Raw genomic sequence first — 21,249 nt, 5'->3', positions numbered from 1 at the left:
AAAAAAAACAAAAAAAAACCGTGATTAGAAAAATACCTAGATCAGGCATTTCCAAAGGAATTTTTTTTTAAGATTTTATTTATTGATTTGACACTCGAGAGAGATCACAAGTAGGCAGAGAGGCAGGCAGAGAGAGAGGAAGGGAAGCAGGCTTGCAGCTGAGCAGAGAGCCTGTTGTAGAGCTCGATCCCAGGAGACCTGAGCCAAAGGCAGAGGCTTTTTTTTTTTTTAAGATTTTATTTATTTGACAGAGAGATCACAGGTAGGCAGAGAGGCAGGCAGAGGGAGAGGGAGAAGCAGGCTCCCCGCTGAGCAGAGAGTCCGATGTGGGGCTCGATCCCAGGACGCTGAGATCATGACCTGAGCTGAAGGCAGAGGCTTAACCCACTGAGCCACCCAGGTGCCCCTCCAAAGGAATTTTTGCAGCCTCAGCATTTTGCCCATGGCACCAATAATGGTTGGAATCTGTATTTAGGAGAAAAGGGAGAAGAAGGAACAAGTTGGACTACATTGTAAATTCCATGAGGGTAGACTTAATCTCATCATTGCATACCCATTGCCTTAACATGTAATAGGCACTTAAACATTAAATGACTAGGTGAACAGATAGATGGGTATCTATGTGAACTAGAGAAAGAAAGTGCTGATAAAGCATGTATATGCTGGAAATTAGTTCACTAATTAAGCACACATGAAGAGTGCTGAGCACAATTAGACTGTTCTTGTCTAGAACGCTATTGTAGTGACAGTTATGTTGACAAAGAAACCTCTTGGTGTTCCAGGGTTGGGTTCAAGAAAAGTGTATTACAAATCTGAAGTTAGCATAGTGCAAACTGTCCAAACGAAGATTTCTATAGGAATACACCCTATAAGGGTCATTTAGGTTGTATTTTCTCAGTGGAGCGATATGGCCCCCAATGTGGTGGAGCAAAAAAATCTTAGATATAATCTTAAATCTCAGTTTATGGTGCTCCAAAGTTAACCTTATAAAAAAAAATTCCAAAATATTTACTTTCATGAAGAAGGTATGAGAGGATTAGGGAAAAAAGTTCTAGGAAAGATGAAAACCTTCGATCTCAGCTCATCTGGAGACTAAAGTCAAAGTGGAGATAATCTTAAATGCATTGGAGAGTTGGTTTTAAAGAGTAAATTCAGTTCCTAGTTGGCAGAACATGCTGTCCATGGTTCCCTTGGTTCAAGCCATGCAGGCAATTTATCTTAGCTAACAGTAACAAATTGAATTCAATAATTGCTGTAGGCAATTCTTCTAAGTATTTTCAGAGGTCAGTTGATAATTAGTTCCTTCTAAGAAATAGATATAGTTTGTTGTTTTTAATTCCCTAGTTCAATGTTTCATTTTTCCTTGAAATTTTAATTTGTTTTGCTCTAAATACATTACACTTTTATCTTTTTTCTTAAAATATGTTGCATTGGCATTCCATTTTAATTAAAGGAAGTTATTTCCAGTTAACACTTAAGAAAATAAGTTATAATCCCAACACTAGTATTATATTCCTTTTTTATGAATTTTTTCTTATTTCACAAATTCAAAATATATTTATACTCAAGTAGTAACATTTCATAGAACTGCGTTTCCTTCTTTGGATCTTTTGAAATTAGTTTTAAAAAAAATTAAAGGGATGTTTTCAGGAAAAAAAATGAATAGAAGTGTTTTAAGTGCTATATTTAAAAAGTATATTACTCAAAATTCTCTAATTTGATTAAATTCTTAACAAGTGTTCCTACTATACATAATACAAATGTACAATATGAACTAAAGTGTATCTTTTCTAAAAAAATAATTATGGTATATTAGTGTGATTTCTGTTCAGATGATTCACAACTATATTTTGTTAATTATTTTTTTAGTTGTGACTAGTTTTCTTTCCTTCCAGTCAGTAAAAATTTCAAATTCCTAAATCTACAAATAATATTTTCTAATGTAAAAAATATTTTTAAAATAAAGGGGCGCCTGGGTGGCTCAGTGGGTTAAGCCGCTGCCTTCGGCTCAGGTCATGATCCCAGGTCCTGGGTTCGAGCCCCGCATCGGGCTTTCTGCTCAGCGGGGAGCCTGCTTCCTCCTCTCTCTCTGCCTGCCTCTCTGCCTGCTTGTGATTTCTCTCTGTCAAATAAATAAATAAAATCTTTAAAAAAAAAAAATATTACAACAGTCCTGTTGTCAGGTAAATTGTAGAAGAGACGATAAAAATTAGAACAGTTCTTCAACATAAAAGTTTCAAATATTTTGGGGCACCCGGCTGGCTCAGTTGGCAGAGCATACAATTCTTGATCTCGGGGTTGTTAGAGCCCCACATTGGTGTAAGATTTACTTTAAAAAAAAAAAAATGTTTCAGACACTTTTGAAAGAGTAGAATCAATAGAAATATTAAATGTCCTGCTCAAATATATTCATTCCACTGAATTAAAAGTGAAACAATGGGGAACCTCGGTGGCTCAGTCATTAGACATCTGCCTTCGACTCAAGCCCATTGGGCTCTAAGCTCCTCAGGAAACCTGCTTCTCCCTCACCCCCTCCCCCTGCTTGTGTTTCCTCTCTTGCTGTGTCTCTTGCTGTCAAATAAGTAAATAAAATCTTAAAAAAACTAAAAGTGAAAAAATACTTCAAATTTACTTTCTAAAGTATCATTAGACTATCATAAAAATATTTAAGAAATATGTAATTTTTTGGCTTCAAAGATCTGCAAAAAAAAAAAAAACTGCTTTATTTCAGAAACTGTTTATTGGAAATCTGATACCCAGAAAAAAAAAAAAATAGAATGTGGTTTATATTTATGTCTAACAATTGAAGAAGCTAAGTTAGAGAATGTAAAGTTTTTTTTAATATAAATAATGAAACTAGGACTAGAAATGTCCCTTTGAGCCTCTGTTTACCCAAGCACAAAATCATCTATATTTGAGCCAATTCATGGTTCTGAAAGATAAACTAATTTATGTAGTCTCAGCACATACCTTTTCCTCCTTGTGGGAGATTATAACTTGTCTTTAATGTCAGAAAATTGGAGCACATTATCCCATATATGTCCTAAAGGTCTTTGAATCATCACCCTGGGAGGACTTCATAAGTCATACACTTCTCTTTGTAAAGGTAATAAAATAGTCTAGCATATCAAAAGGCCGCTCTTGTCTGGGTTAAAATCTACCTCTTGACCAAAGTCCATAGCTTTTCAATTAAGTTCTCTCCTTAACTGTGAATTAGGCTTCATCCTAGGCTGTGAAGCTTTTAAAATTTGTTGGTGCTTCAAACGTAACCTTATCAAAAAAACATGGAACCTAACCTGGAAAAGAAAGCAGAATTGTGTAATAGCGTTGTACCATCCATGACAGATGGTAGCCACACCTGCGGTGAGCATGGCATGATAGGGATGTTGACTCACTATGTTGTACACCTGAAACCAATGTAACATTGTGTCAACTATCCTCAAATAAAATTAAAAGTTAGATTATAAAGCGGAATGGACACAGGTAGGGGATTAGCTCTTGGATTTAAAAGGAGGTTAGCTGAGTAATAAATCAATTACAGCCGCAGCCAGTTCCTTCTAAGGCATATTAGATACATATTTTCTTAATTGCCTAATTCGACCTTTTCCCTTAAAATTTCAGTTTCTTTGCTCTAGGTAGAGCATGTTTTCCCCTCTATTTTGTTGAACTGAAGAGATTACTGGGATCCCATTTCAGTTAAAGGAAGTTATTTCATTTCGTGTTATTTGGGCTCCATGAAAATTCGAATGCATGGCAAAATTTGGAGGCTTTAAGTTAATCACATAACTGAACTCCGGGGCTACCGGCATTCCATGGATCGTCTCCCATTAATTCTATTTCGAATCACCGCGGAACCCCAAGCCTGCCTGCCTGCCCAGGGGTGACAGTTGAAGGAGAAACACCCCTTACTTTCCTGCGGTAACAGGGCAGCAAACGGCGGCTATTCGGTGGGAAGAACTGCAGTTGCCCTAGGTTTTGAGGGGACAGGGGCGCACCTGCCCAAAGCAGACTCAAGAACCGGAACGTGGGGGCGCCTGGGTGGCTCAGTGGGTTAAGCCGCTGCCTTCGGCTCAGGTCATGATCCCAGGTCCTGGGTTCGAGCCCCGCATCGGGCTTTCTGCTCAGCAGGGAGCCTGCTTCCTCCTCTCTCTCTGCCTGCCTCTCTGCTTACTTGTGGTTTCTCTCTGTCAAATAAATAAATAAAATCTTTGAAAAAGAAAAAAAAAAAAAAAAAAAGAACCGGAACGTGGCAAACGTTTGCAAACAGTGACCGGTACAAACGCTCACGGAGGGAAACTCCCCGACTCCCACGCCCCGAAACCTCCCCCTCAGCGGAGCAGTATAGAACCCGCCCACCGGAAGTGAAGCCGGAGGAAACGCCACGTCGAAAGCGTGGGTTAACGTAAGCGTGCCGACGTCAGGTCCCGTCCTTCCGGCGATGGGTGGTCGGGACTCGGGAGGGGAGGCGGAGCGGAGGCGGGGCTTGGGGGTGGTTGAAGCTCTGGTGGGTTGGTGGGTTCAGACCGAGGGGACTACGGGTCGGCGTTTGGCTCAGTGGCCTCGGAACAAAGGACTATCCGGTAGGGACTCGGCGCGGTGCCTTCTGACCGGTAGCTGAGCGGCCCATCGAGGTTTCTCCGCCAACCAGTACCCTCACCGCGCGGTCTCAGTAGGCTTCTCCTCGGTTCCCTACAGCCAGCGCCGTGGTGGGGGGCCCCGCACAGCGGCACCTGCTGCTGAGGGACCCCGCGGCCCGCCCAGGTGCTCATGATGGGGCTGATCTTCGCTAAACTGTGGAGCCTCTTCTGTAACCAAGGTGAGAAGGATGGAGCTGCGCAACGGCTCGACTCCAAGGGGGAGAGTCTGGTCGCCTTAGGGGACAGCCAGAGGCAGGGCTGTCGGTGGACGCAAATGTTTTGAGACGCAGAGAAGTGATTTTCTCGAGGGGGCGGGTAGAAACTCGGTAATTTAGGCTGGGAGAAGGTGCAGGAGAGACTGGATGTGTGGGAGAAATGAGGAGTGAAAAGAGGAGGCATTCGGGAGCCCAGAGTCCGAACTAAGAATTTTTGGATTTTAGCGAAGCAGAGCGGAAAGCACCTAGTGATTCCTGGAAGCATTTCGAGGGTCTTTTCTCTCTCTAATTAAGCGTCCTGTGGCTTTCCCCCAAGATAAGTCCGCCCAGAAACCTATCAACTTTTTTTTTTTTAATTATTTTTAGTAGTGCTGCTTTTTTTTCTACACTGTTCTTTAAGCCATTGCGCCTTCATGTTCTGATTTCTGCTTACTTGGACTTGGGAATGAGTTGTTCTGTGAGATGCACGGGTTTCCGGAAATCTGCATCCTAAACCTTTTATTCCTTTCCTAGGTATTATAATGAGAACTAAATGCTTTGGGTTCTGTATAGGAGATTGCGTGTCCGTAATTAGTCTAGAACGGGTTATGAGACATTTAGAAGTTGGAAGTCCAAAGGGCCAAGAAGTTGTAAAACCTGTTCTGAGTCAGAGAATGAGATGTCATGTCTTCTGAAGAGAGAAAATACACAGACAAAAAAGGGTCTGGCAATAAAGTTTTAGACATTCTTTGAACAGAATTCTTTCTTAGTAATTGGATCTCCTTTTAAAATTCAGTTTCGTTTTTCATTTAACACCCTACATAATAAAAACCAGTGTTTTGTAATGACAGCAATTGTTACTGCCAATGTGTTTTTTGTTTTTGTTTTTTGCGGGATTTGAGAAGTGAAGAAAATGAAAAAGCTTTAGTTCATTTGTTCCATAGGTCAGAACACAAAAATCGTCTTTTCCAAACTTATAAACACAGATATATGTATATACATATACAAATATGCATATATATGCAATTATATGTATATATGCAGTTACCACATGTATCACGCTTAACGTGATTTCCGAGTTTAACTTCTTAAATATATCTCTTTAATACATATTTAATACATGCTTTTTCAGTTTATATTTTCTAGTCCTCATTACATGAATTCACTAGTATATGTAAAGGAGTATTTTAACATGTTAAAAAGTATAAAGATCAACACAGTTATTATCTGCTTATCTTTTCCCATAGTTTAAGAAACAAAACGTTACCAAAGTCTGTTTCTCCTTGTGTTACCCATCCAATTCCTCTTTCTCTCGTTTTATTACTGTTGTTTTATTTTCTTGTACTTCTTTTTTTTCTATTTATTATTATTATTATTATTACTGAGCCTTCCTTGAATCAGACTAGAAGGGAACAGAGGATGTAGGAGATGAAGAAAACATTCATGGGCTGCTTAAAGCCCCATAATTGTTCAGGCCTTCTAAATCCCCATTACTATTTAGAATTTTTCTTTTCCTTTAACTTTCCTGTTGAAAATTTAGACCCAGTGGTTATGCTCTCCTTTTATCCTCATTCATTCATGCAGCTAACATTTAATCAAAGGCCATCACCAGTCTTCAGTTAGGCTTGGAGGTACAAAGATGAAAAACAAACAGAAAAGATAACATAGTTACTCACAAAGTACTCAAAGATCAGCAAATGAGACCTATGGGGAGATATCCAGTGTGGTAATTTTTTTAACAGGTATGTACAAAAGTGTGTTGATGATCACCGAGAAGCAAGTGATTGTTTTTTCTCACGTGGTTCTTGGAAGACTTTACCAAAAAAGGTATACTTACACTTGTACTCTGCTGTAAGTGGGAGTCTTCTGGGCATGCTAAGCAGACTGAGTAGAAGGGGCATATTATTCTAGGTTGAAGGACTCCTAATATGCAAATGGGAGAGGAATCAAATACTTGGGTACATTGGAGGAAGCTGAGGATAGTTTAGCTTGGCTGTATCTTAGTTGGCCTGTGGGGGAGTTAGAGGTGTTGAGGTTGGAGAGGTAGCTAGCGCCTGGAACCGGATCACAGAGGGCCTTGTGTGTCAGCCGACTAAGACATTAAACTGTACAGAGCCGTTGAAGAGATTGCTCATTGTATGTTATTTTTTAAGCTGGGGAATAAGGTCATCAGACTGATACTTCAATCCTGTATTTTTTCCTTTCTATATCAACAAAATTAACTGACATTCTCAGCATTTTCCATTTTCACACTATAATGAAACTAATCCGGAGATACTCAAATCACTCAGTCTTGGTTGCATATTAGAATAATAAGCCCATGGCCCTATCTCGGACCAATTAGAAATGAATGGGGCAGGGTGGCCTGGGTGTCACTGCCTAGATGATTCAGATTTGCAGTCAGAGTTGAGAACTCCATATCGCTTTACTCCTTCTCCTTATCTGTTTTTCACTACTTGCCTCCTATCTTTTTTTCCTGTAGCATTTTACAGCACAAAGCATCTTATAAATTTGATACCTTTCTGGGAATAAGTATGCTAAAGTGTGGTTGTCTAAGTAAAACTATGACAAAGTATACAACCTCAGCAATTTTGTATTACTTAATTATAAGCTAGAAGACATTACTTGGATGCAGTTATCAATGAAGGAAATAATTTCCAATCTGATTATCTTTTTTTTTTTAAGATTTTATTTATTTATTTGACACACACAGAGAAATCACAAGTAGGCAGAGAGGCAGGCAGAGAGAGAAGGGAAAGCAAACTCTCTGCTCAGCAGAGAGCCCGACACGGGACTCGGTCCCAAGACCCTGAGATCATGACCTGAGCCGAAGGCAGAGGCTCAACCCACTGAGCCACTCAGGCGCCCCCAATCTGATTATCTTTACAAATTTATGAATATATCTGTTACAGAACATACTTCCATATTTTTAATTGTATGCATATGTGGAAATTTTAAACATTATCATTTGTCTTTTATTGAAATATAATTGACATACAACATATTTGTTTCAGGTGTACTAATCATTTGTCTTAGGGTAGAAGAGAAATTAGTACTTTTATGCCCTTTTCCCTTATCATCCCAAAATATAGTGTTTTGCTTTAACACAGTCTTTTCTTTATTGTGACCGTAAAATTTAGTTACTCCTGTGCCAGAGTGTGCTAGAATTATGTTCCCCTTTTTCCTACAACTTTTTCACCCTAGAGTAAATAATTACAACATCTCATTGCCTTAGTTTTCTTTGTGTGTTTGATTAAGCCATTTCATTCTGTCCCAAAACTCTGTACAAAGTTTCCCCACATCACACTTAATCAGATGTTTTATCCCTTCTCCTGACCCCCTCAGTATTTGCTTCTCTTCCGAATTGAGCTTGCTTCCCTCTGCCTGCTCCACAGCTGTGCCAGACTTGTCTGTGCAGTCATGCCAGGAATTTCCTTTGCTTTTCTGTTTTATTAGAACATACGTCTTTCTTGCTTCACTACTTTTTGTTTGTTTTTTGAGGGTTTTTTTTAAGATTTTATTTATTTATTTGACAGACAGATCACAAAGAGGCAGAGAGGCAGGCAGAGAGGAAGGGAAGCAGGCTCCCCGCTGAGCAGAGAGCCCGATTTGGGGGTGGGGGGGCTCGATCCTAGGACCCTGAGATCATGATCTGAACTGAAGGCAGAGGCTTTAACCCACTGAGCCACCCAGGTGCCCTGTTTTTTGAAGCACATCCTACCAAAATTTCCTGCAAAGATGTCCAAAGCGGTAATTTTTTTTTTTTTTTCAATTCCAAATGCCTGAAAATGTATTGGTCTCACTTTGCTTTTGATTTATAATTGGGCTGAATATAAAATTCTGAGTTGGAAAACATTTCTTTCAGCAGGCATTTGGAGGTATTGTCATGGTCCTCTAACTTCCAGTGTTGTTAAGAAGACCAGTATCATTCTTATTCTGAGTTTTTCTCTTTTTAGTAGATTTTAGAATTTTTCATTTATTCCTGGGGTTTTTAAATATGCGAGGTGTGTGCCTTGTAATGTGTCTTGTTTTGGTTCATTGTGCTAGGCCTTCTGGACCTTTTCAACAGAAAGTTGGACGCTTTTTGGTTCTAAGAATTTTTTAAATTAAATTTCGCTTAAGGTGATTTCCTCTACTTTTCTGGAAATCTTATCTGTTGTATTGTGCTGCTTGATTATCTAGCATTTTTTCCATTTTACTGTCTTTTTTTCTCAGTACTTTCTGGGGTATTTCCTTTGTCTTTTAATCTTCCTATTGAATATTTTGATTCCACTATCATAGTTATGCCACAGTTTATTAATTTGCATCATGATGAATTATAATATATGAATACTTTCAAGTATGTGAATACTCTTTGTAAACATGTTTTCATTTCTCTTAGATGAGTATCTAGAAGTGCAATTTTTAGATCATAGACTGAATATATGATTAGTTTAATAAGAAACTATTAGATTGTGGGGCACCTGGGTGGCTCAGTGGATTAAGCCGCTGCCTTTGGCTCAGGTCATGATCTCAGGGTCCTGGGATCGAGTCCCGCATCAGGCTCTCTGCTCAGCAGGGTGCCTGCTTCCCTCTCTCTCTCTCTGCCTGCCTCTCCATCTACTTGTGATCTCTCTCTGTCAAATAAATAAATAAAATCTTTTAAAAAAAAAAAAGAAAGAAACTATTAGATTGTTTTCCAAAGTGTCACACCATTCTCATATTCTCACCAGCAGTGTTGGAGACATCCACTTTTTTTTTTTTTTTTTTTACCTTTACCTTGCGGAGAGCACAGGTGCACACACACAATTGGGGAGGGGGGTGGAGGATGGGCAGAGGGAGAGAAGCAGACCCCCCTCTGAGTGTGGAACCCAATACTGGGCTCAGTCCCATGACCAATAAGATCATGACCTGAGCCAAACCAAGAGCCAGCGGCTTAACCGACTGAGTCACCCAGGCACACCTTAGACTTATGCTTTAACATCCTTACCTACAGATGTCGCCAGTCTTTTTAATTTTAGTTTATTCAGTTAGATGAGTAGCAGTATCTCATTTTGGTTTTATTTTTTTATTTTTTTTTTAAGGTTTTATTTATTTATTTGACAGAGAGAAATCACAAGCAGAGAGGCAGGCAGAGAGAGAGGAGGAAGCAGGCTCCCTGCTGAGCAGAAAGCCCGATGTGGGGCTCGAACCCAGGACCTGGGATCATGATCTGAGCCGAAGGCAGCGGCCCAACCCACTGAGCCACCCAGGCGCCCCTCATTTTGGTTTTAATTTGCATTTTTCTGATGACTTTTGGATGATAAGCACTTTTTCACATGCTGGCTGGCCATTTGTATTTCTTTTGCAGAATGTTCAAATCCTTTTCCTGTTAAATCATTCTTTTATCTATAAAATTATATATATAATTATTTATATCTTCTGGATTTGAGTCTTTTGTCAGATACGAGTTTTGTGAATATTTTCCCCCAGTCTGTGCTTCCTTATTCATTTTCTTTTTTTTTTTTTTTTTAAGATTTTTATTTATTTATTTGACAGACAGAGATCACAAGTAGGCAGAGAGAGAGGAAGAAGCAGGCTCCCCGCGGAGCAGAGAGCCCGACGCCGGACTCGATCCCAGGATCCTGAGATCATGACCTGAGCCAAAGGCAGTGGCTTAACCCACTGAGCCACCCAGGCGCCCTCCTTATTCATTTTCTTAATGCAGTTTTTGCTGAGTGGAAATTTTTAATTTTGGTGAAGTTCTGGTTTTTCAACTTTTTTTTTTTTAAAGATTTTATTTATTTATTTGAGACAGAGACAGTGAGAGAGAGCATGAGCGAGGAGAAGGTCAGAGAGAGAAGCAGACTCCCCGTGGAGCTGGGAGCCCGATGCGGGACTTGATCCTGGGACTCCAGGATCATGACCTGAGCCGAAGGCAGTCGTCCAACCAACTGAGCCACCCAGGCGCCCCAGGTTTTTCAACTTTTTTTAACAACTATTGCTTTTTGTGTCCTATTCCTTTCACCTACAAGCTTTGGCTTTTATGCTTAGGTCTGTGAGCCATCTCAGATTATTTTGCAGTTATGATGTGAGTCAGGGGTTGGGATTCATTATTTATTTGTTTATTTTTACATGGACATCTACTTGTTCTAGCATAATTTACTGAAGACTTTCCTGTCCCAAGGGCTCGCCCTAGAGCCTTTGTTGAAATACTGAGTCTCATCTCTGGACCTTTCTCTTGCATTGTTCTTTATGTCCATCCCAATACCATACTACACTATCTTGATTACTGTACTACTTCCTGATAAATTTTGAAGTCTTATAGTGTCTGTTAGACTATTGGACTAAGTCAAACATGTCTGTTGATCATTTCAAATATTTTTGTCTGTTTTCTGCTTTTTATTTTACTAATTCCCTGCTGTTTATTTCTTTCCATCTAGTTACTTTGGACTTAACTTTACATCCCCCTCTCACAGTCTTCTCAATGATGGGCTATTTTCAAGGGTGGGGCGCGTGTCATTGTTTTTGTCTCTTATTCCTTTCATATGGAACAATTTAAAGCTAAAAGTGTCCCTCCTAAGAATTGCGTTAGCTTCATTCTACAAATTTTAATTTGTTGTATGTCATTCATTCAGTTTGAAATATTTAAATTTTGTTTGTGATTTTTTTTTTTGACCTATGGGTTACTTTTAAGTGTTTAGTTTTCTATTTATTTTTCTAGATAGCTTACTATTCATTCCTAATTTAATTCCATTGTGGTCAGAAATATACTCTAAGATTTTCATCTTTTGGTCAGATTTTTTTTCAGGTTCTTTTTTATTTATTTGACACAGAGAGACACTGCAAGAGAGGGAACACAAGCAGGGGGAGTGGGAGAGGGAGAAGCAGGCTTCCCACTGAGCAGGGAGCCTGATGCAGGGCTCAATCCCAGGACCCTGGGATCATGACCTGAGCTGAAGGCAGACTGAGCCACCCAGGCGCCCTGGTCAGATTTATTGAGGCTTTTTTATAGTCTATCCAAATGGTCCGTTTGGTGCATGTACCTTTTGTGCTTGACAAAAATGTGTTATCTGCAATTATGTGCAATACGCTAAACTCTGTAGGCTAAGGTTATGCCACTCTGTTAGTGGTGTTCAGATATTCTATATCTTAATGTAGATCTCTGCTAGAGAGCATACAGGGTGATCTTGTGTTTGTTTGTTTTTAATAGATTTTATTTATTTATTTAACAGAGAGAGATCACAGGTAGGCAGACAGGTAGGCAGCGAGAGAGGAGGGAAGCAGGCTCCCTGCTGAGCAGAGAGAGCCCAATTCGGGGGATCTATCCCAGGACCCCGGGATCATGATCTGGCCCAAGGCAGAGGCTTATCCCACTGAGCCGCCGAGGCACCCCTGATCTTGTGTTTCTTAATCTGGTATGAAATTCTCCTTTAACTGTAATGTTTAGTCAAATTTATTGATGAGGTTCAATTTATGATACAGTCAGATATCAAGGTATGCTACTTTATTATTTCCTTTTTGCCCCATCTGCATTTGTTTTGTTTAGTTGTTTTCTGTTCCTCCTTTCCCACTTTGCTTTGGGTTGTTCTTTGTTTTCTTAAAATTCCATTTTATTTTATTTACTGGCTACTTTAATGATTTGCATTATTTTGCATTATTTTTATGGTCCTTAGAGATTGCAACATAGGTGTTACCTTTCCTCAGTCTACTTAAGAGTTAGTAATGTAACACTTGTAAAATGGAAGAACCTTGAAACTGTGTAGTATACCCTCCCCTCCCTTAGTCCTTTACAACCATGCAGGTTATATGCCATAAGAATTGTATCTACAAGGACACCTGGGTGGCTCCCGTGGTTAAGTGTCTGCCTTCAGCTCAGGTCCTGGGATTGAACCCCAAATTGGCCTCCTTGCCCATCGGGGAGCCTGCTTCTCCTCTGCCTGCAGCTCCCCCTGCTTGTGTGCGCACGCTCGCTCTCTCTCTCTCTCTGACAAATAAATAAGTAGAGTATTAAAAAAATTGTATCTATATTATTTATAAACTGTACAATATAGTTATATTTTTGCTACAAAGAATCACATGTTCCTGAATAAATATAAAGAGTAGAATTTTCTCTTATATTTACTTACATTACTATTTTTGATGTTTTGAGTTTCCATCTAGTATAATTTCCCATCAAGCCAAAGAATTTCAGCATTTTTGTAGTGTAGCCCTGTTGGTGATGAATTCTCTTGGTTTTCTTTTATCTGAAAGTGTCTTTATTTTGCCTTCATTCTTGAAGTATATTTTTCCTGAATATAGAATCTTAGGTCAATTTCTTTCCCTCTTTAGTGCTTTAAAGTTGTCATTCCATTGTCTTCAGACGTCCCTATTTTTTTCCTTGTGAAAAGTCAACCAACGTTCATATTTTACTTCCCTTTATATAGCTTGACATTTTTCTCTTACTGCCTTCAAGATTTTCCCTTTATCTTTAGTTTTCAGCTGACTGACCGTGATCTAACCTAGCTTTGCTTTTTTTTTTAATCCTGTTCAGAGTTTGCTGAGTTTCTTATATTTGCAAGTTTTGTATATTTTTGCACTCACCCAGTTCACTTGTATTTCTCAAATACAATTTTTCCTCAAATTGTCCAGTATAACCCGTTCTATAGAGTCAATTTAGTGAGGACTACCATTAAAAGAAGGAATGAGGGGCACCTGGGTGGCTCAGTGGGTTAAAGCCTCTGCCTTGGGCTCACGTCATGATCCCAAGGTCCTGGGGTCGACCCCCGGGCTCTCTGCTCAGCAGGAAGCCTGCTTTCCTTCCTCTCCCTCTGCCTGCCTCTCTGCCTACTTGTGATCTCTGTCTTTCAAATAAATAAATAAACTCTTTAAAAAAAAAAAAAAGGAATGAACATTTGAAACTATTACAGTGTATCTCAGTGAGTAAAGGTATCATTGTGTGAAACTTTGGTTTCAGTTGTGTGTGTCCTGGGTCATAATGCAAAATATATTTATATTGTATATATATAACCGTGGTCATGGTACAACAAGTATGAAAACCATGCATTGTCTCTGCCCCTTAACATTTGTTTCCCATTGTAACCTTCCCCTGGGCAACATTCGAATTCTCTAGAGAACTGTGTTGAGTTAAATCAGTTTCAGTATTTCCTGTTGAAGCCTTTCTAATCATTCCTTTGTTCAATGAGTGTAGTGGGGGCACGGGTGGTCTTTGGTCTTCACTTCACTCTGGACTGGGACCTTAGAGTATTCTACCTACTTAGACTCTTTAATCTTCTTCTTTTTTAAAATCTGTATTTTTTCCCTTATCTACCAGAAAAGTGTTTTTGTTCAATCCAATAAGCTGTTCTTATTTGTTATTGTTAGATACTAAGACTTCATTTTGTCATAAAGATGGGGAGGCATCACACTGGGAGACCATTAGCCAAACTTCCAGCATGTTATTGAACTTAAGACTCCATTTCCTCCTCAGTAAAACAAAGAATACCACCCCTTTCTCATGGCATGATTGTGAGCACTAACTTTCACAGTGCACTTAAATTACTCCGATTGAAATTCTGTAATATTCTTTTTTACCCTTGACATTTATCTCCTTCCCTGAGAGCTGGATTCTAAATCTCAGTTTTCCTTGAGAATATTACCATATGATACTTCCATATCTGTTGCTTTGTACTAATAGTGCTGTACTGTAAGTGCTTATTTCCATACCCGCCTGTAAGATTTTTTAAGGGTAAAGAGCTTGCCTTGTTTGTCTTAATCACAAATGTTAAAGTCAGGCATAAAATGAACTCAATAAATACTGAATTGTTGATCCTCAGATTTACATAGCTGCTCTTAGCAAAATTCAGGTATCTAGGAATATGGGAACTGGGGTGGGAGTGGGAGGAGACTGAAGAATTTGGCAGGGGAGTTAATACATTAAAGCAAAAAAGGCAGGAAAACAAATGCAGGCTCTTATCAGTGTTAAGTAGAACAAATTACTTAACTTCATAGGACCTTTAGTTTCCTAATCTGTAACATAAGCAAGAAAACAACCAGGTCATTAGTTAGGACCTTAATTTCCTAATCTGTAACATAACATGACAAATTGTGACATCACATCTTCCAGCTTTTTAATATCTACCCCTTGGAAGAATTCAAACTCATTTTCTATATACACAAAACCCCAAATTTGACAAAGGGCATTTTTGTTTGTTAAGTTATGAAGTTGTTTACATACTCTTGTGTTCATATAAGGCTCTCCTCTTCTATCTAGAAGGTAACGATCCCTATTTGATGCTGTCTTTGGGCTTTCTTATATTTTAAAATTAAAAATTGATCATTTTATCACATCTTAACAATATCCAGTTTTAACATGATAAATGTTAACACAGTTTTCCACTTTATTGGCACTATAGATGTTTAGTGCTTTTCTAATATTTTTCTTCTCTTGTGTTTATCAATTTGAATTATTTGGTATTCTGTGTAAAAACTACATATTTTTTTTTAATTTGGGAAAGGGAAAAAGGTTTTCTTTGATTTTTTTCTTCCACTTATTTTTTAAAGTTCCTTTTACTATCTTTTTTCTTTTTATTTATTTATTTATTTTAAAAAGATTTTATTTATTTATTTGACAGGCAGCAATCACAATTAGGCAGAGAGAGAGAGAAGGAGGAGGAGGAGGAAGCAGACTCCCCGCTGAGCAGAGAGCCCGATGGGGGGCTTGATCCCAGGACCCTGGGATCATGACCTCAGCTGAAGGCAGCAGCTTTAACCCACTGAGCCACCCAGGTGCCCCTCCATCTTTTTTCTTTTTAGCCATCTTTTATCTGTGCTTGTTCTCATGCAAGTGCACTTACTAGTCTTTTGAAGCCTTATTCTGTATAGGCTTTATGTCTTTATGCCCTTTTTACAAAATAGTATGATCCAACTTTTTTTTTAATTTTTTTTTTTAATTTTAAAGATTTTATTTATTTGTCAGAGTGAGAGAGAGCACAAGCAGGGGGAGCAGCAGGCCAAGGGGGAGGGAGAAGCAGGCTCCCCGCCAAACAGGGAGCCCAATGTGGAGCTTTATCCCAGGACCCTGTGATCATGACCTGAGGTGAAGGCAGACGCTTAACTGACTGAGCCACCCAAGTGCCCCAGAACCAACTTTTAAGGACATCCAAGAGAGCAAATACCATAGCCAAGAGTGCAGAGAAACTTTTGTGTAAACACTTGGTCAAAATTAAACAAAAGCTCTGCAGTTGGACCTTCAATTAGTATAAATAAACATGCTTTGTGTTGCCTCTGGAGATGCAGGGATTAGTAACATTGGAAGTGCTCCTCTCTCAGACCTGTGTTGTGTGAAGAGGTGGGGCTTGGTTCCTGGAAGAGATTTCTGGTGAAGTATGATGGCAAGGTGACTATCTCGTGGTATGCAGGCACATTTTACAAACATTCAGATTCAGAGTGCCTGTCTGGCTCAGTCGGTGGAGTGTTTGACTCTTGATCTCGGGGTTATGAGTTCAAGTTCCAGGTTGGGTGTAGAGATTACTGAAAAATAAAATACTTAAATGAACAAACAAACCCATTTGGATTCAGTGTAACTCTGCTACTTACGGTAGTGTCTTAACCCAAACTTTACTTGGCTATCCGCGAAAGTTTTGAGTTGTATACACTCTATCCCCAACATAAACATTTCTGCCCCCACACATGGGCAGCTTCTACTCTGTCCCCAAACTGATTTTAATAATGCTACTGAAAAAAAACAATAAAGAAGTTAAACTTACATAATTACATCTGCAAAATTCATTCCAACCAAAGAATTTTGTATCCCTGTTCATAGTTTTCCTTATTTAAGGTTACATAAGAATGGACTGTGTCTCAGCCTATCAACTAAACATTTCATTTTCATGGAGAGTAATTGGAGGAGTTAGAAGAATCTATAGCTTATGTGTGCATGTTGAGGACCGGTTGAAGTTGTAAAAGTATACAGTTGTATAGTTTTCCCCTCACACCTTGAGACATTTCAGTGGGTCTGTAAGTAAAAGTGATGCTAAATGGCTAGTACTCCTCTGATTGCCAGCAATTCAAAAATCTGACCGTAAGGATCATTCTTTCTTACCTTAACCAAGACTGAATTGGAACTATGATCATATATTTTGAATGGTTTTTTTTAAACCTATTAGGTAAACAAATAATAAAAATTATTGCTTGGAGATATAAATAGTACAAATTTACAAGCGTCTCCTTACATCTGCTTTCATTAACTATGACAGGTGAAGGAAATTGTTTTATCCTGACTGTAGGAAATCACTAACGTGGCTCAGTTGATATTTTTCCTTTTCAGTACATAAGATTTGGATGTGACCTGTTGATTCTGCCCAACCAAAAAGACAGCGATACAGAACAAGCACCTTAAGTCATGTTTTTAACATCAACCAATATCTTATACCACCACATGATTTGTACTTTATTAATCTAGACACCACTGGTGGTCATTTAAAGCAACACATTAATTTCCTTTTCTGCTTACAACAAGCATGTGTCATTGTCCCATGTTTTTCTCTTTGTCCTTTGAATAGGTTAAAAAAACTCTATTAACTAGCATTTCGGAACTAAAGTCTTTCGGTCATTGGCGTACTCCAGTCGCAGCTAAGGACAATGGAGGCATTTGAAGGAAGACGGAGGAATTACAGTTATGCCACAGAATACAAACAGCTCTTATTTTGTGCTTGGCTTTTTTTTTTTTTTTTTAAAGATTTTATTTATTTATTTGTCAGAGAGAGAGAGGGAGAGAGAGCAAGCACAGGCAGACAGAATGGCAGGCAGAGGCAGAGGGAGAAGCAGGCTCCCTGATGAGCAAGGAGCCCGATGTGGGACTCGATCCCAGGACGCTGGGATCATGACCTGAGCCGAAGGCAGCTGCTTAACCAACTGAGCCACCCAGGCGTCCCTTGTCCTTGGCTTTTTAGTAAATGCCCTTTGAACTTGATTTCCCTCTTACAGTGCAGATAATGTTTAAGAGTTGTTTTTTTTTTTAATTCAAGGAAAAGATTTAAAATAAATTCTGTTACTTGATGCTTTTCAAAAGCATTTAGCTTTTTTCTGTTGGTTTTGTTCTATAGACTCAGGTTGATGGTAATATCAGAAGATGGGCCTTGGTTTAACTGAAGGATTGATGTTAATACCTTCATTGTAAGAGTTGAAATTGTGTGCTTTGTTTTTTTTTTTCCCCCAAGGTTTTATTTATTTATTTGAGAGAGAGAGAAAGAGAGAGAAAGCTTGAGAGGGGAGAGATCAGAGGGAGAAGCAGACTCCCCGTTGAGAGGGAGCCTTATGTGGGACTTGATCCCCGGACTCCACGATCATGACCTGAGGTGAAGGCAGTTGCTTAACCAACTGAGCCACTCAGATGCCCGTGTGCTTTGTCTTAATTGCTAGAATGCCCTGTCACTGAAGGGAGAAAGGGAATCTGAAAAAGACCTTAAGTTAATCATGCAGTTGAAACTGTAACAAAACTCATACTTTGTCCCCCTTCAAAGCTTGTCACCTCTGACTTAGTTCACATTGAGCACCAGTCTTTCAAAATGATGCACTGTGTATGAGATTTGCCATCATATGCCTTAAATATTGTGATCATCATCATCATCATAGAAAATGTGAAGCAGGGAGCAGGACTCTGAAAATGGCCCTGGGTGTTGGTTCACTTCAGTTGCCTCAGCAGTGGACCAGCCATCTGGTACTGCTTTTGTTCCCCTATCTGCCCCTCAGTGTAGCCTCCTTCCACACTAGTGGCTTCCTTTTTACTCCTGCAGGGACCCCATGGGTTCCAGATGCCAGGCAGGTGGTTTCCAGCTGTCACCAAAATCTAGAATGCTTGTTCTTCCACGAACAAGAGGGTTCTCATTCTTGTACCAGAAGGGAGAAAGATAGGGCGACACTTAAAGATTGGCTGTGTTAGAAAATGGGGGTTATGAACCAAAAGAGTCAAAAAAGGAGAATGATAGTAAGTTACAATAAGCAAACAAGTTTTGTTCTGTTTTTTTTTGTAGAGCAGTTTCTGCCATAGTGGGAAAAAGCCCTTCCAGAGGACCGTGGCATTTGTCCTGCAGTATTATAGGCAGCACTGAGAGTGTTCAGGTCATTGGAAGGCACTAACATGGTTTGTCACCTAGGAACTTGTCTGTGAATGATGGCCCCTCTTTTTGACTGATACAGTCAAAGTAACACTTTAGAGTAGGAATACCAGATGATATTTGATGAAACGTATAACCAAAATTTTGACATTCATCATAGGTTAACAAGAAGAGCAGGGTTGTGGTAGGAAATTTGTCAGATCATTGGCTAAAAATAAATCGATTGTGTTGTGGTTCGGAGGTTCACTAGTAGTTTTTTAAGCATTTTGCCCTGGGGATGAGAGGTATCTTCTGTAAAGGTTAACATCTAGAAAAGATGATTCTAGAGTTTTCTCACAACTGTGTTCAAAGGAGGTTTCAGATTATGTACCATTTTTTTTAAAGATTTTTTATTTATTTATTTGACAGAGAGAGATCACAAGTAGGCAGAGAGGCAGGCAGAGAGAGAGGAGGAAGCAGGCTCCCTGCTGAGCAGAGAGCCCGACTCGGGGCTCGATCCCAGGACCCTGAGATCATGACCTGAGCCGAAGGCAGCGGCATACCCCACTGAGCCACCCAGGCGCCCCACAGATTATGTACCATTTAACAGAATAATTAGGTGGGCTTTAAAATTTGTGAAACAAGTGACTGTTCTGTGCCTGGCACCAGAAGAAGATGGAAGTTTTTGTTGCATGAAGAGCAGAGATAGTACCTGCTCAAAGGAGTTGTAACATCCAGGACCACCTGGGTGGCTCAGTTGGTTAAACACCTGCCTTTGACTCAAGTCATGATCCCAGGGGGGGAATCTGCTTCTCCCTCTGCTTCTTCCCCTCCTTCCCATTGTGCTCTCGCTTGCACACACTCTCTTCTCTCTCTCTCTCTCTCAAAATAAATAAATAAAATCTTTAAAAAAAAAAAAAAAGTTGGGGGCGCCTGGGTGGCTCAGTGGGTTGAGCCTCTGCCTTCGGCTCGGGTCATGATCCCAGAGTCCTGGGATCAAGCCCCGCATCGGGCTCTCTGCTCAGTGGGGAGCCTGCTTCTTCCTCTCTCCCTGTGATCTCTGTCTGTCAAATAAATAAATTTTTTTAAAAAAATCTTTTAAAAAAAACAAGTTGTGGGGCGCCTAGGTGGCTCACTCGGTTAAGTGTCTGCCTTTGGCTCAGGTTATGATCTCAGGGTTCTGGGATCGAGCCCCATGGGGCGGGCTCCCTGTGGAGCCTACTTCTCCCTCTCCCTCTGCCTGCTGCTCCCCCTGCTTGTGCTCTCTCTGTCAAATAAATAAATAAAATCTTTAAAAATTTTTTGTAAAATCCAGATTAAACAATCATTGTGGACTAAGTAAATGCTTATTTATCTGTTGATTAATGGAAGGAATAAGAAACTGAGAGAGTATGTTGTGTGTCTTGTTAGTGACTAGGAAACCTTTTCAATTTTATGTTTTAAATTGGATTTCTTCATGAAAGGAAGAAAGAAATCTTGGTTATATATAGGTGGGAGAATTTCCAGGTGTAAAAACAACTTGATAAAAAGCTAATCTGATTAGCAGAGTTGACAAGCAGATGCGTAAAACAATTTTTTTAAGATTTTATTTAGTTGAGGGGGAGGAGGGCACAGAGGAGCAGAGGGAAAGGAACAAGCAGATTCCCCAATGAGTGCAGAGCCCAATGCAGAGCGGGATCTCAGGACCCTGAGATGGGGACCTGAGCCAAAATCAAGAGTCTGGTGATTAACCCACTAAGCCACCCAGGTGCCCCAAAACAATTTTTTTTTAAACTTACATTTTAAGTCATAATGCCTTGTCAGGACCAGAATTTGTGTTTTTCCTCCCAAACAGTATTGTGAGCAGGTTCTGTTGTACTTCCCTCCTACCCATAGCTCAGTCTCTTACAAGACAACCAGGTGGAAGACATCATACCAGACTGTCTCACTTAACGCAGGTGACCTTGACACCATGAAGTTCTCTTCACTCTGTATTTTAAGAATCCAGTAATAAGTATCCAATGAATGATTCTCATTAGAAAGCTGACTAATAATAATTTTGAAAGCATGTAATTGTAGTATGCAGTCGCGTTAAATGTTTATGGTTTGTTTTCTTTTTGTAGAACACAAAGTAATTATAGTGGGACTGGATAATGCAGGGAAAACCACCATTCTTTACCAATTGTAAGTATAGTTATTTACTTAAACAGTTTTCGTTATTTTAGTTATTAGAACTAGTTTTATGTAATTAATAAGGGGCCATTGTAATAAAACAGAAAAGCTCCAGCATAAGGTTTTGTATTTTACCAAACATAAAATGTGTTTAAAAAGTGAGTAAAACTTCTGTGTGTTTGCTAGAGCCTTCACAGAAACTTGTCTTATTCTGGCCTTGAAAGAAAGAATATT

General features: G+C 39.5%; 1 protein-coding gene across 1 annotated transcript in view; it reads left to right on the top strand.

The window, feature by feature from the left end:
- The first annotated feature begins 4,442 nt into the window (after window positions 1-4,442).
- ARL5B (ADP ribosylation factor like GTPase 5B) overlaps window positions 4,443-21,249 on the top strand; it is a 31,419-nt gene continuing 14,612 nt past the window's right edge. The window contains exons 1-2 of the mRNA XM_047741352.1: window positions 4,443-4,816; window positions 20,967-21,027. Coding sequence (XP_047597308.1) covers window positions 4,768-4,816; window positions 20,967-21,027 — 110 coding nt within the window. The 5' untranslated portion in view covers window positions 4,443-4,767. The remainder of the gene's footprint in view (window positions 4,817-20,966; window positions 21,028-21,249) is intronic.

This window comes from Lutra lutra, chromosome 8 (genome assembly GCF_902655055.1).
Source record: "Lutra lutra chromosome 8, mLutLut1.2, whole genome shotgun sequence".
NCBI lineage: Eukaryota > Metazoa > Chordata > Mammalia > Carnivora > Mustelidae > Lutra > Lutra lutra.
Note: the sequence above shows the minus strand (reverse complement) of the source record. Positions and strands in the feature narration are given on the sequence as shown.